Raw genomic sequence first — 15,941 nt, forward strand, 5'->3', positions numbered from 1 at the left:
TGCGGGTGGGAGGGCACACGGGCTCACTGGATCTGCTCCTTACACTGTAGGCAGGGTAGAACTGAGACTCAACTCAGGCAAGTCACACAAGTGGGTAAGCAAAAACATCATTATCAGGAAGTCACAGAACTAAAAACACAACGTGAGCTGAAGCGATGGCTCAGAAAGTGCAAGCGCTTACTGCTCAGGCCTAATGACTCAGGTTTAGATCTCTAGAGGCCATGCAAAAGCCAAACGCAGAAGTGAGGCATCTGTAACCCTGTTGCAACTACAGAAATGGCAACTGGAAGCAGGAAAGTCTCAAAGGCCAACCTAGCTTAAGCACAGGTAAGGACACCCTGTCTTCAACAATGTGGCAAGACAAAAACTAGCAGCCAAAGACAATCCTCTGGCCTCCACAAGCATGCTGTGGCCTGTGCATGGCCACACTCTCACACAAGCATTCTCTCTCTTCTGTCCTCCTCTTGTATGCATTTGTGTGTGTGTGTGTGTGTGTGTGTGTGTTTGAGTGTGAAAACAATTTGCAATAGCTAACTTGTTTCTTACAAAAAGTCAAATGAGGCCAAGAGTGGTTTTATTTTCTAATGCCAAATTTTTTTCATTTAAATTAGATGAAAATTAAAATTAAATACAGCAATTATGGTAAAAATAATAACTATTAGTAAACCTAGTTCTAACAACACAATCAGTTAAGTTTTTTACTTTCTTTTAAAGAGGGTGATTAATTACTAATGAAAAGGACAAGCTCTTGTCTATTCTTAACAGCTCAGCTTATTTTTTTAAAGCCATTTACTTCATGCATTGAGGTTGAAATAGTACTCTTGTACCTCTGTCAATTTATGAAGAACTCATCAATAAATCCACATAAAACAAACATTTCCCCAGTAGGACTGAGAATAAAGCCATTTATTACTCTGCTCAGCAGAGCATAGTATAAGGTACTCCCTGTAGAGAAAAGACATCACATAAAGCAGGTAGCCTACACTTCAGACCCACCTTTTCCTGCTGTGTCCATTCTCTCTTTAGTCTCATCTATTCTTGCAAGTCATTTTCCTTGGCTATCGAACCCATCCTGTCAGAATTATGATGTGTTTCTCTGGGCAAGGGCAATTCAAAGCGAGAAGGACTCTTGTCTGTCTGCTACTGGTGTGGCCACAGTGCCCATTTGGGTAATAATGTGCAAGGCCAAACAGAGGTCATCAGTCCATGATCAAAGCATGCTGGCTGCTCTCCCTGTCTTTACATGGAACACACAAGATGTGTTTATTTTTACCAGCCTCTGCATGACCTCCTTTAGGTGGCATGAGAAAGACCCCACACTTCTGTAAATCACAAGTCAAAGGCTTTTCTGATTTGATACTCTCATTAAGAGCAATTTTTTTTTCAAACTTTTGATCTTTTTCATTAACTCAAGAGTTCTAAAGTTAAAGGCCATATTGTTTAAACCAAGCTGGCAAAATGGATCAAACAGGAACCCGGTACTGACAGATGCTCAAGAGGAAACAGAGTGGTCTGACAGGCAACACCATGAAACATAGGCCCTTAGCAGTTCTTATCTGAACTAGTTCAGCAAATAACAAAAGTTCAAAGTTCAAGGCCAGTCCAGAAAGTCAACCTCACTTCTATTTTTGTTACTTAAAACCTCTATAATTTCATCAATCTGATCACTAATCTAGCATAAAACCTCAAGAACACTTAAAAAAGAAAAGCTATCTTGTTACACACACACACACACACACACACACACACACACACACACGCTCGAACGCGCGCCTCTGCTAGATCTTAAATGAGACTTGTATTAATCACAAGGAAAAACCCCTGTCACTTATCTTTGTTCCTGTTATCCTGTTAGAGTGAGATGGATCTACCTCACAGTTCAAGAAACAAAATGAAGTGATGGACAATGGATAAGTAAAGGCAAATGGTGACAAAAGACCAAGATTGCTCTGGAAAGGAACAAAAGCGGATGCTCAGAGACATGACAAGCAAGAATTAATGACCTGCCAGGATGGAGCTTAGTGGCAGAACATGTGTGCAGCATGCTCCAGGCCTGAGGTGGAACTCAGGGGTAGCCAGGAGCTTCAATCCCCACACTAGAGGGAACTTATTTATAACACTGATAAAGCAAAGCAATCGATGTGGGTAAGGGATCCAGGGAATAAAAAAGAATTCTAATGGAAAGGATGGGCTACCACAAATGGACAAGTAGCATAGTAACATATTCTTCTTGAATTTAAATGCTAGCACATCCTGTTGAAAAGCATAAAGCAACAGAAAATACATACAAGAATGGAGACAGAAGGGATGGAGCCACAGGATGAGATCAGATGAATGTGTAGCACAGTTATTACAGATTACTGCATACCTGTGAGAATGTATTAATACATAAGAATTACAAAATATTCTTCTTTACCTTTTATTGTTAGGATATGGCGAGAAGTAGGAAGGCGTGTATGTAAAGTCTTCATGTGCATAAATATCACCTGTACCTGACATGTTCTCAGTATGAATTGTTTTTATATGTTACATGATCATATTTACTCTGGAAACAAATCAAACAGTTAATTGAGGTATTATTTTAGTAAAAACTGGTTATAAGGATAAAAAGCCTTTAAAGCCGTTAAAAATACTTAATCATATGTAATATTCCTTTTCATCTTCCTTTCAATCAAGCAGAACGGTACATTAAAGGGACCCCTGCATACAGCTCCTAGCTTTGTAGCACTGTAAGAACAAACTTTCTTTCTCTGAGTAGTGTCACTTCATTACACACCATACTGACATTGAGGCTCATTTACCAGAGAAAAACACTGCTTACATACTCAGTAGCAAAACCCACTGAAAGAAACGTGTGGAGCATTTCTGTCCTTCCCTTTCATTCCTTCCTTATGTTTTTTTCAGGGTCCAGGCTGTTTGCTGTTCTGTGATGCTATGAGTTGAACTCAGGCCTCCATACACACATGTTCAACCATTGAGCTATGTCGGAAGCACACCTGATGGTAAGAGTAATCTGTAATCAAAGAATCTCTACGTTGTAAGCTGGGGTCATTAGCAGTACTAAATGTCTTTGTGGAGTTTTTAAGGATCCTATAGACACTATTGTGAATAGAACTAATTTCTCATTCTAGAAGAAAAAAGACAATTTTCTGGAAATAAACAGTAGCATCCCCTGGTGTGGTTTAGGTCTTTTCTACTTATGGAGGTAGTCATCCATCCCTGTTTGCTACTTCTAGCCAGGACTCAAACATGTTCTCTTCCTATTGAGTTACGAGACTGCCACCCTCCACCCTGCACATACACAATCTGCACACACACATACCCATGCACACACACGTGCATATATATAAATTAAAGATAAATATTTAATAAATAAATAATACAAGTAAAGCTTAGAAAAAGCCTGGTGGGAAGGCAATGGAAAATAGGTAACAAAGACATCTGTTACTGATTAGACCTGAGTATGTGAATGGCAATGAAAAGGAGCCAATGGAGTTGGAGAGGCTAAAACCTAGGAGGAAATAATTTATAGAATGAGGTTTCTAGAGCTAGAGAGATGGCTCAGCTGTTAAAGGCTAGGCTCACAACCAAGACTGTAAGAATGAGATTTCTAAGGAAGCAAGCAGACTAAGAGTCAAGCATACATGAAGAAAGAATCTTCCACATTGAGAGAACAAACCAAACAGCAAGGATCTGTCTATCAGTTACCTACTGAAGCTCCCTGGCACACACTGCACCACCCAGAACAGGGGTAGGCTAGGGCTCCCATCAAAGGGAGGATGATGGCAGGCAATTTTACCAGGAATGCCTGCCTCCTCTGAGAAGAACACACAGCTCCGACAAGAAAATTTAACTTCACAAATGCTCAATCTGCACTGTGAAGCTCTGCAGTAAAACAGTGTTCACCAGATAAATCCACAGCGATAGTAGCTTCCTTAGCCCAACCATGATGCTTGTGAGTTAGTTAGAATAGAGTGCTTTTATTTTAAAAACTGTTTACAACCCAACTCATACTTTTTGATATACACTAGATATTTAGTAATATTAGGAATTGCCCAGCAAAAGGTAAAAGATTTAAATGAACTGAGAGAAAGCAGAGTAAGAAATCTATTAAAGGCTTCTTTGGGGATGGAGAGAGGGCTCAGTGGATAAAGGCAATCACCACCAAGATTGCCAAACTGAATGCAATTCGGAGGACCCTCATTGCAGGAGAGCCTAATCCAGCATCTTGTCCTCTGACCTCCATGTGCACACTGTGACACAGACACACAAATAAATACATGTTTGTTTGTTTGTTTGTTTGTTTGTTTGTTTTTTCAAATCAAAGGCTTCTTGGCTAATACTAGCTGGTACTAATTCTTCCCTTGATTATCTAAAAGAAAAAAAAGGATGTCCTACTCACTTGATTGAGTTTCTAAAGTGGTCTTCAGCTGGATTTTTCACGGTACAACTGTTCAGGAGCCACAAATCTGCATCTGATGCATTTTCTAGTAAAAGAAAGAAAGAACACAAAAATATAAATACCAATTTAATCAAATCAAAAACATGGAAGTGCTTACCCAGGTGGCACAGTAATGTTGGGGGACAGCATTAGTAAGCAGTAGCATCAAAGTCAAGTGAGCACAGTTATAGTATTGTCAGCTGGAGCTCGTGGCTCAGATTTGGTTTGGAAACCTGAAAATGGGAGCTGGATGGAACTTTGACTTCTACTTTAAAACTACATGAAGTCTTTCACTATTACAGCAATGTTCCAATAGATGTGTGTGTGTGTGTGTGTGTGTGTGTGTGTGTGTGTGTGTGTGACTTTGTGTGACTCTGTGTGGCTGACTTTTTCCCAAGTTTCCTCTGCTATCAACAGAAAACAGTGGGGCCGTTGAGTCAAAGACTAATTCCTGAAATGTCCTTGCACACTGTTGAACTCCCTGGACAGGGTCTGTCCCTGTACACCTCAATGAACAGGACTTGGGAGTGCTGTTCCCTACCCTTGTCCACTAACTGGGTTGCCACACCTTTGGCCTCCTAACAATCTGCTGGAAAACAGGATCTCAGTGATGGAGCCGTGTAAATTCCTCTCATCATGACTTGAAGAACTTTCCGTGTTTAGTTTTGGAGTTTTGTTTTCTTTTTCTGCCTTTCACTTGTTCTACTAGTCTACCTAATACTTATGGAGAAATTAATGACACCTCTAGGACAGGGGTCCCAATATTTTCTCATTTCACTTTTTTGGGGGGAGGGGGTTCAATCTTCCTGATGCCTTTCTATTTCTAAAGTATCAAATTGGTCAACTTCTCTTTTTCCTTTTCCCCAACTTTGCCTTACAGCTATGACTCACAATTAGGAGACTTCCCCTCTTCCATGTCTGGGAAAGAACATACCTGTTCCCTTCCAATAGGCATATGATTTTTCATTTTGTTTTCTGATGTTAGACATTTACACTGATACACATGGATCCTACTGATTTTGTAAAGTGAAATAAGTACTTACATTTGTCTATCAAGTTAGAAAACATATATATAAATATATATATATATATTTTTTTTTTTAACATAAGCAAAGCAATAAGGAAAAATTTTGCTCTCTTACTGCCATCCACACTGATGAAGCTTTCAGGAAGGCAAAGTAGGAAGCGCAATCAAACATTTATACACGCATATATATATATATAAAATTTATATATATATAAATTTTATATATTATATAAAATATATATATAAATTATATATATATATTTATATATATAAATTTTATTGATGATTAACAAGATAAGAAGAACTAGAAAGCTTGTGTATCTGTTATAGAAAGATGCCTGAAATGAATATGTAATTCATGGTTTGGAGCTTAAGTTCTTAGCTTATCAGTGGTGGCTCAGCACTGTTGGTGGTGGCGGAATTAAGAGAAAATAAAACTATGGGGTGTTATGATTTGGATGTGAAGTCCGTAGAAGGCTAATCCCCACCAAATGGCACTATTTGAGAAGGTTTTTAACATTAAGGATGTGGGTCATAGATGGAAGCAAGACATGAGAGCTATAACTGATGCTGCTTTCAAGCACAGTCTTCCTCTACTAGCTAGTCCATGGAATCACCATGCCTTTCCCCAACGGTGGACTGCACCCTCAGATTCATTAGTAAAAATAAATGCTTTCTCTATAAATGTGCTTCAGATCAGATATTTCATCACACTTGTGGAAGTTATGAAGGTCACACTGCGTACATGTTTTTGTTCTCCCTCCCTCTCTCTTCTTCTCTCCCCCCTCCCTCTCTTCCTCTCTCCCTCTCCCTCTTCCTCTCCCTCATTCCTTCTACCTTTACTACCTGGCAGTCATGAACTCAGTAGCTTCCTCCACTCATCACAGGCCCAAATGTAACAAGAAAAAGCAACCATGAACTGAACTCATGAATCAAAATCAACCTTTTCTCCTTGAAGCTGACTTTCTTCAGTACTTTGTCAGAGTGATGAGAAACTGACTGATAATAGAGTACAACTTTATTTATTTCATTCCATACTACTTGAGTCCTGAACATTTATTTTCATTTTGTGTATACATGTGTGTGTGGCCAGGAGGGAGTGAGGTATATGCATATGAATACAAGTGCCCACAGATTCCAAAAGAGGATTTCAGATCCTTCCGGAACTAAAGCTATAGGTGGTTGTGAGTTTCCCAACAAGGTGATAGGAACCCAACTCAGGTCCACTTCAAGAGTAGTACATGCTCTTAACTGCTAAGTCATCTCTATGGCCACTGATTTGACTTTTTTTTTTAACAAAAGAAAAATAGTAATTTGTTTCTTTATTCATTTGTTTCTTGGTGGTGAGCGCCATTAGTGGTACTTGTGCCACTGTGTACATGTGTACAAGATCAGAGAAAAACCAAGGGTAAGTCTCCAGGGCTTCCCTTCTATTACATAAGTCCCAGGGATCAAAGTCTGGTGCCAGGCTTGAGCAGCAAGTGCCCTTACCCACTAAGCCATCTCAATGACCCTATTTGCCTTCCACTACTCTACTAAGTCTGTGCGCACATAAGTATGCACAGGTCAGGTAGAGATCAGAGGAGTAGCTCTCAAGACTGCTTGGCACCAAGTCACTGAGCCATCTCACGGGCCTGGCTGACTTAAAAAGCCATGTATCACTTTCCTTCCTCTTGAACTGATAAACCTGTTACCACTTCTTTGATTCCTTCTTAACAGTACTTAGAATCACTCACTTCCTTTTACTCTGAGGTGAGAACATGAACTATCTCCTTGCTGTTTGGATCAAGCATGAAAACAAAGACCTGATACACTCCCCTACTAGTAGCAGAAGGTGTCACCGAACCAAGAAAACAATGGTCACCAACAAACCACCCACTCTGTGCGTGAGGAAACAGGTCAGAGAAGAACTTGCAGGCATAAGTAGTTTCAGAGACTATAAGAAAGAGAAACAAGTATTTGTTCTAATCAAAATGTACTTAGTGTCTAAATTACTTTTTTAAACACAAGAAACTGCTTTTAAGTGTATGGTAATAAAGCCCCAATTGGTAATAATGATCACCATTAGCATTATTTAATAGTGTGTCTGACAGGAAGCCAGGCAGGCATGCCACATATACACCTTTGTATGTAGCCCACCCCTAGTGAGGAGAGTTTAATTTTATTCCCATTGTCAGAGGGGGAAAAAAAAAAAAAAAAAAAAAAAAAAAAGCAATCTCAAGTTTAGACAGGAAAAGCAATTTTCAGAAAGTCACCAGTTAAAGGATGGGCAAGGATTAGGAGTCCAGACAAACTGACTCCAACAGACTGTGAGCTTGAGACAATCAGCATGTCTCATTAGTGGGTCTCTACCACTTGACCAAAATAATGCAGATTGTGTCTAAGGACAATGCCAAGTGGTGTGACTTGGCCTTGAGAGCACTGCATGGTGTTTCTAGGCTTCAAACACAACTGTTGCTCCATTTCTAGTATTTCTAACACTGAGAGACTAGGTAAGCCTTGGTCTGCTGTCATCAAGGGAGGGCATGAAAGGAAGTAACAAAACACTTAGTAATAAATGAGAGTTATTAGTCTGAAGCCCAGACAAGCATGCCAGTCTTCCTGATGCCTGCAGGCATCTGTATGGCACAATTCAGCAGCATGCAGAACAAACCATTTTTCTTATACAACTGTTCCATGTGAAAGACACCGGAGAAGCAGCAGGGAACAGTAAGAGGCATATATTCCTAGACTTAAATACAGAGGGCAACTGGGCTGATGAGAATAAAATTCAGAGAGAACACAAAGAGAAGTTTTGATTGTTTTGGCCCCATAAGCATTTTTTGAGAGTTTCTTTACCACAGAACTCTGGAAGACAAGTCAAGTCCAAAAGTTTAAATGTCCATTAAGCTTACTGGGTCCCACAAGTTTATTTACATAATACAATCACTGAAAGCCTACTAAAAACTTTGAGAGTAAACTATATACTAATAAGAGAATTTAAATGTACCTTGAAGTGTATCTTGAAAACAACAACTTTTTAAGACCAATAAAAAAGGGATTGGAGATTTAGTTCAGTGGTAGAATTCTTATCTAGCAAGCACAGGCCCTGGATTCAGTCATCACCTCAGCTCTGATTAAAAAGAAAATAAAAAAAAAAAAATGCTGGTCATTAGCTAATTTTTCCTCTATGGTTCACCTGCTATTGTTTTTGTGGCCAATATAATGGTATGGAGTAACTACACTTTCTAAGCCTGTTTTTGGAAAGCACTGAAAATGACTCATCAGAAAGTACTCTCCCTTTAGCTAACTAGGGTTAGAACAGTGGGAGGATGAAGAGAAAGAATCAGGAGATAGGAAAGAACTAAAAGATAGGAGAGGGCTAAAAGAGCCCAGACCTCCTTTCTAATTCTGAGCAGGAAAGGACCGTCAGCTCCAGGGTGCTGGTCAGTGTGGAGAGTTCACAGGGGAAGCAAGATGCAGGAGGCCCTAGGAACAAGTATCTTCTCTTGCAAGTTACCCCATAATAAATTGCTCTTTCAAAATACTCCTACTGAGTGCTTCACAGAAATAATGAGGGACCCAAAAGTCTGTTTATTCAATAAAGGAAAAAAACTTTTCCTTTAAGTGATAAGTAATAGCTGGCAAAATTCTGCCAATAACTACTGAAAATTCATTATATAAGTATCCTGGATCATAATTAAAATAAGAGTGCAAGACAGCCAAGTACTCACTACAGAGATGAGCATTGCTAATATTATTTCTCCCTCCTAATAGCTATGTTGATCCACACACACATAATGATTCAAAAGTCTGTGAATCTACAGAATCCCATAATATCTGTGCCTCTGGGTTATATCAGTTTTATAAACCAAGGGCCAGTATACCTGTGCCGCCATCACCCCTCTACGCATAACCACTGCCCACCCTTAACTGTCTAGCAAGCTTCTTTTTTTTTTTTCCACAGTAAACCTCCACAGCTTGTGGCTTAATACATAAAAGTTCAAAATACAACTTGATCTTTAAATTTATATATTCCACATAAAATAGCTTTCTTCATACATCCTAAAACTGATGTAACAAAAGGACTTCTATTTAGCCAAAGACCTAAACAACCCAGAGACCATCACTCACTTGCAAATTGCCAAAAGCATCTGGTTTCTGTCAGATTGTATATAGTCTCCAGTTGTTTATCACAAATGAGTAACTCAAGTCATCTGCTAAAAATGGTACATTTCCAGGATCAGAAACAACCCTGGAATACGGGGAATGTTAATACAAAAGTCACTTTTGGATTTGACCTAGCAAGTTTACTGGGTCAAAACCACAACCAATTTGGTTATTTGAGGGAAGAGGGAGGCGCCATCCATATGAAATGGCAAGATAAAAAAAGATTGAGATGAAATGCAAAGATAAATGCCATCCGAGATCTAGTAAACAAAATGATACTGAATATGAAAATCAGGACTGAGAGATAGCCAGTCAACAAAATGCTCACCATCCAACTATGCAGAACTAACTAAATTCCATCCCCTAAGATACACAGCACAAAACCAGGCATTGCAGCGCACACCTTAATGCCGATTTAAGGGAGATGAGGCAAGCATATCCCTGGAGCTCAATGGGCAGCCGTCAGAGCCTTTTTGACAGGTCCTGAGCTAGACAGGCCCTGCCTCAAAAATAAAGGTAGAGGCAGCTAAGGAGGTAAACTGCAGTTTGTCTTCCCACCTCCACATGTACAAATATACACACACACAAAGAGCAAAGTAACTTATGGCTTCTTTATTTCTCAATACTCATGCCAGACCCACATTACATATTTTTAAATGAATCCTAGAAAGAAACAAATTGACTGATATAGTTAACTGTTGTTGACTTGATAGTAAATTGAAATTCATCACCAATATAGGCCTATTGTGCTAGCTAAAAGTACAATTTTTCTTGTACTTGTACAAAGTTTTCTTGATCTGACACAAAGGTAAGTAGCCATTGTTTTAAAGGTTAAAATATTGCCTTAGAATGCTACCCTAGGTGACTCATACTTATAAGCAAAGCACTCAAAAGGGGGGTGTTTGAGCCAACAGGTTAAGTTCTAGGCTAGCCTTGGCTACAGAATGAGACACTGTCAAAAACAGAACAAAACTTAACAAAATAAAGCACACTTCTAGGGAAAGGACAACTATTTAGAAGATCTTATCCATTTGTCAAGATACCTAAAAACTTCTTGCAGTAAGAAGGTATAGAGAATTACCTAAATACCCAAAGCAGAATGTGTCCTATGTAATGCCATTGTAAATAAGTGCTAGGAAACCTAACTCCAAATGGATCCTTTGGATTCCAATGCTATAGCATTGCAGTGACTCATAGTCTATTTGGACACTGAAGAGAAGGCTCAGCAGTTGGAAGCACTTGCTCCTCTTACAGTGGACTGGAATGTGCTTCCTAACACCCACAGGAGCAATTCAAAATCACCTTTAACTCTAGCCCAGAGGACCCAATACCTTCTCTAGCTGCCATGGACTCCCATGCAAGTGCTCAAACCCACACACATGCTCATGATGAAAACTTTTTTTACAAAACTTTTTAATTTATTTTGATTACTTGCCTCAGTACATTTTCTAACAACAAAATCAAATACAATGAACTATGGTCCCATTTTGCAACAGAAAAAGACAATATAAAGTATTAGATTTCAATAATAAAATGGCAAATAATCCAATATAAAAATGGGCAAAAGATCTGAAGATACTTGTCCAAAGATAGGCAAAGAGCCAGCAAAGATAGAAAAAGATGCCTCATATAACTAGCCAGCAGGGAAAGGTAAACAAAAAACACAATGGGATTATTTCACATCTAGTGGGATGACTGTGTCTTCTAAAGCTGTTTTAAAGACATGTTGGCAAAGATATGAAAACACCAGAGCCTAGGGAACACGGATGCTGCAGATCAACTGTAAAAAGGTTTAGCTGCTTTGCAAAGTGGCCTGCTGGTTCCTCTAACTATTAAACACAATTAACTCACAATGCAGCCAGTCCTCTGCACATCTGCCCTAGTGATGTGAAAACATGCTCACACAGAAGCTTGTACATCAACATTCACAAAGGCCTGATTCCAGAGAGCCAGAAAGTAGAAAAAATACAGACCTCCATCAACTGATGGATAGATAAATACGACCAAGAATATACAACAAAGTATCACTAACCATGAAAAATGAAGTGCTGAGAGACACAACAACACAGATGGATCCTGAAGTGCTATGCTCAGGGAAAGATGTCAGTCAGAAAAGCGCAGAAACCATACAACTTGATTGCAACCAAGTGTCCACGGGATTACAAACACAGAACTAAAAATAAACTGTCTAGAGCTGGAGGAGGTAGAAAACAGGAGACAGTATGATGAGCTGTAGTTTATTCTGTAGTTTATTGTGGGAATGAAAGTTGTTTAATTGACTGTTGTAGCTGGGCATGGTTACTCACGGCTGAAATTACAATACTCAGGAGGTTGAGGCAGATCTGTCACCAGTTCTTGGGCAACCTGGGCTATATAGTGAGTTACAGGACAGCGTGGGCTTAAGAATTGAGGACATGTTTTAAAAACCGATAATGGCCATGGGGTCAGGGGAATCAGAAAGGCAACTAGAGAAGCAATCTCAGGAGATGCTGAAGCCAGCTCTGATAGACAATTTGGTAAGTATCTCTTCCAGAGCATTGTCTTGTTCTAGCAAGAACCAAAAAACTAAGATTGCAGCATTTCTTCTTCTAAGTTCCTGCATCTCAATTACAAAGAAATTACACTTACTAAAGGAACACACACACACACACACACACACACACACACACACACCCTGTTTGCATTTTAGAGCTAGAACAAAAGTTTATACATGTGTATACTTGGAACAAAAGTAAAAAGAGACTGCTTTTACTTTTGTAAAACAACTGACAACAACCCTGTACTTGGGAGTAATGAAAATCCACGTCACTCTCAGATGGGAGTTAGGTAGCGTACCTAGTTCAGTTGGTAGCACCAATAGCTCACCCTGCCCCACTCTCATTTTCCAGCTTAGGGGACCTCTAAGTATGGGTTGTTGACTAAGTAAAATAGGTTAACAAGAATCCGACCAAAAAGAAATGAACACCTGCATTTGTATAAATAGAATTCAAGTTCTAGAAATCAGGTCTTCCTGGATTCTGGGGCCTCTGGCCATGAATCTGCTCCTGCTAGGTGGGAGTTCTTCCCTAGGCCTGAGCTCTACATCTAGAAGATCTTACGAATCTCTGGACATAAGTTCTGTATGGTCACTTAAAGACCCAGTATGAGACCCAGCAAGCAGAGGTTCTATTCTGCCTTGAACTGGGCTATTTCAATAGTTGAGAGGTGAGAAAAATAAGTAGTGAGTGTTCTGCTGATTATGGGAAAGCTGAGACTCAAATGGAAAAGGCATTTGCAAAACATAAAAGAAATTAGTAAGTAACCAGTATGCTCTATGAAAAAAGAATTGAAGGCTTCTGGTCTGTAAGGCTAATAAAAGGGGTGACTCCAAAAAAGGAACAGAAGCTGTAGGAATGGCAAGTCAGAGAAGATGAAGGTATTTTACCATTAGCCCTAGTCACTTCCAGCTCCCTGCCCATGACAGATGAAAGAAGGGCTAGGCCACAAGCAACCAGAGATACATGAAAGAACTCACAAAAAGTTGATGCTGATGTTACCAACAATAACAAACAGCAAAACCTGGGGTGGGAAGGACTGTTGTACACCTGAGGTAAAAATCATCAAGAAGGTAGAAAAATGTGACAGAAGCATCATAGGTGTGGAGGACTTCAGAAGAGCAGTGTTTGCTTTGCTGAGCAGTGTTTGTAATGGTGGCAAGACAATGGGCTTCAAGCGGAAGGGAAAGCAAAAGCCACACAACCTCCTCTGTACACTCTGAGTCAAAGGAAATTTGCCTAGAAGTCACAAGTGCAATTAAAATGCTTAACTTGATTCTCTATATATTTCAACTTTGATTAAGTAATAAATTAGAACTAAATAGCCAAATTTGCATAGCATTCTATCATTTGCAAAGCATTTTCAAATACATTATCTCATCTAAGCTCTACACTTAACACTAAGAAAGCATTTTTAATCCCCATTATGGAGATGAGGAAGCAAGGACAGAAAAAGGTGTTGTGACTTGCAAAGAGGTCCCCTAAGCTGGAAACTGAGTGGGGCAGGGTGAGCAATTGGGACTACAAACCGAACTAAGCATACCGTCTGTCTCCCATTTGGGGTGAGCTACAGTGACATGGATTTTCATTACTCCCAAGCACAGGGTTGTTGTCGGATATTTTGTTTGTTTAGCTGGTTGGTTTTCCTCTTATAATGTCTGGATCGACCACATTTAATCACTGGAGTGTAGTCTTTGGGTTCTGCATGAGGAAAATAAATTCAATATTTAGAATGTTACAGATGACCTCTGCTTTTCATGAAAAGGCAGGAAGAAGTGAAAATGGTGAAGACTATAGAGCTGACTAAAAATATGGCAACTCAGAGGCGAAAGAGGGGTCAGCTGGTAAAGTACCTGGTATGCAAGCAATAAGGAACTAAGTTCTATGCACAGCATCCATGTAAAAGTGCTAGGCATGATGGAATGCATTTGTAATCTCAGTAGTCTGGGAAAAGAGAAGCAGAAGGATCCCTATTTTTGCTAGCCAGCAATTCTAAACTAACTGGTGAGCTTCAGGCCAAAGAGAGGACATTGCCTCAAAGTGGGAGGATGGCATTCCTAATGACAATGCCCAAGGTTATCTTCTAGATTCTACACACACACACAGAGAGAGAGAGAGAGAGAGAGAGAGAGAGAGAGAGAGATGTACATACGCAAACACATACATGCACATAAACAAGCACTAAATACTAATATGTGTGTGTATGTGCATTGTGTGTTTCTAAGTAAGTATGGGGCTGGAGAGACAGCTCAGCAATTAAGAGCACTCGCTGTTGTGTCAGAAGACTCACATTCGATCCCAGCACCCACATGATGGCTCATACTGTCTGTAAATCTAGTCTCTGGGGTCCTAAGCCCTCTTCTTGCTTTAGTGGGTGCCAGACACACAGGTGGTACACAGGCATTTATACAGGAAAATACTCATAAACATTAGAAATATTTTAATGAAACAAAAAAGAATAAAGGAGAGCTGACAAGAATAGAAGGAAAACTAGAAAGGATGGGGTAAATAATCAGAATGCACTGTATACAAGTATGACACTGCCAAAGAGAACATGTTAATAACAGAGTTCTAAAGAAAACAATACAGCAATACTATTTCCAAAATGGTTTCTGGAAAACACATTCCTGTCACCCTCATCCCTCCTGAATACAAACTCAGTAAAAGGCAGTAGAAGGAAGGCTGAACAACAAGTCAGCCTCAGCAACTATATCGGAAGGGGGAAAGGCTGTCAGAGCACCAGGAAGAGAGAAAATGATTAGGAATGCAGAAGGTCAGGGTGGCCACAAAGAAGGACCTGGCAGGAGGTTCAGGGAGTGAGCAGGATTTGAGCATCTACTCAGACAACACCCCCACACAGAATACAGAGCTTGCAGAGGGCCAGATGGCCCATGCTGCAGGGGGCAGCCAGCATACAATGTCTTAGGAAGGAAAGACAAGAGGAAGGTAACCACAAGGTGAAGAAGGGGTCAGCTACACAATGCCTAATGAAAGAGTGTAGTGGGGTGACCATGTTCCTCACGCAGGACCATGCATTTTCAGAAGAGTCTCCTTAGCAAACAATAGAGGGAGAAGAACATCCCTACCACAGGTGCAATCAGTAGACCCCTCTGTGAGCTCTTTGGATGTCAAAGTTTGAAGAACAAAAAATTTACATACCTTCAAAGACTCTTTTCACAAATACCAAAGAGAACCAATGGAGAGAGCAACAAATACCACACAAATCAAGTCAAAGTTAGCATCATCAATAATGAAAAAACTCAGAATCTTGGGCTGGAAAGATGACTCAGCTGTTAAGAGAGCTTTCTGCTATTGTAGAGGACTCACATTTGGTTCTCAGAAAGTATGTAATAGCTCACAATCAGCTGCAACTCCGGATATACCTGGCACACACACAGTGCACATAGTCTTCAGGCAAACCCTCATACATATAAAAAAAAAAAATTAAAGTAAAAGTAAACATATATTCAAAAACAATCAGTAAAGTGCCAGAACATCAGATGATGAGAGGAAGCAAGCAAAAGCATACTTCTGGGTATGCTGAGCCCAGAGGTATCCTAGAGAGCACGAGGCAAGTCCAAACTGGAACAATCATTTAACTGCGAGCCTGAATGCTTCAATAACATCAAGATATAAAGCTGCATAAGTAAAGAACAAAACTAGCCCAGACTGAAGAATTCTTAGAGATATGACATTCACTGTAAAATGGGACTGCAAACTGGGTCTTCCCACTATATAAAAGAGATATTTAGAGAATGTTATGACTGAAGCTTGAAGGTGAATCTTGAAT

At 39.8% G+C, this 15,941-nt stretch overlaps 1 protein-coding gene across 3 annotated transcripts in view; it reads right to left on the reverse strand.

Moving 5' to 3' along the window:
- The window catches only part of Cdkal1 (CDK5 regulatory subunit associated protein 1 like 1), a 572,332-nt gene that overhangs the window by 474,666 nt on the left and 81,725 nt on the right, over nt 1–15,941 (reverse strand). For all 3 annotated transcript variants that reach the window (XM_055619051.1, XM_055619049.1, XM_055619050.1), the window contains one exon: nt 4,403–4,487. In XM_055619051.1, coding sequence (XP_055475026.1) covers nt 4,403–4,487 — 85 coding nt within the window. The remainder of the gene's footprint in view (nt 1–4,402; nt 4,488–15,941) is intronic.

The sequence above is a fragment of the Psammomys obesus genome, unplaced genomic scaffold (genome assembly GCF_907164565.1).
Source record: "Psammomys obesus unplaced genomic scaffold, mPsaObe1.curated_primary_1811, whole genome shotgun sequence".
Lineage (NCBI taxonomy): Eukaryota > Metazoa > Chordata > Mammalia > Rodentia > Muridae > Psammomys > Psammomys obesus.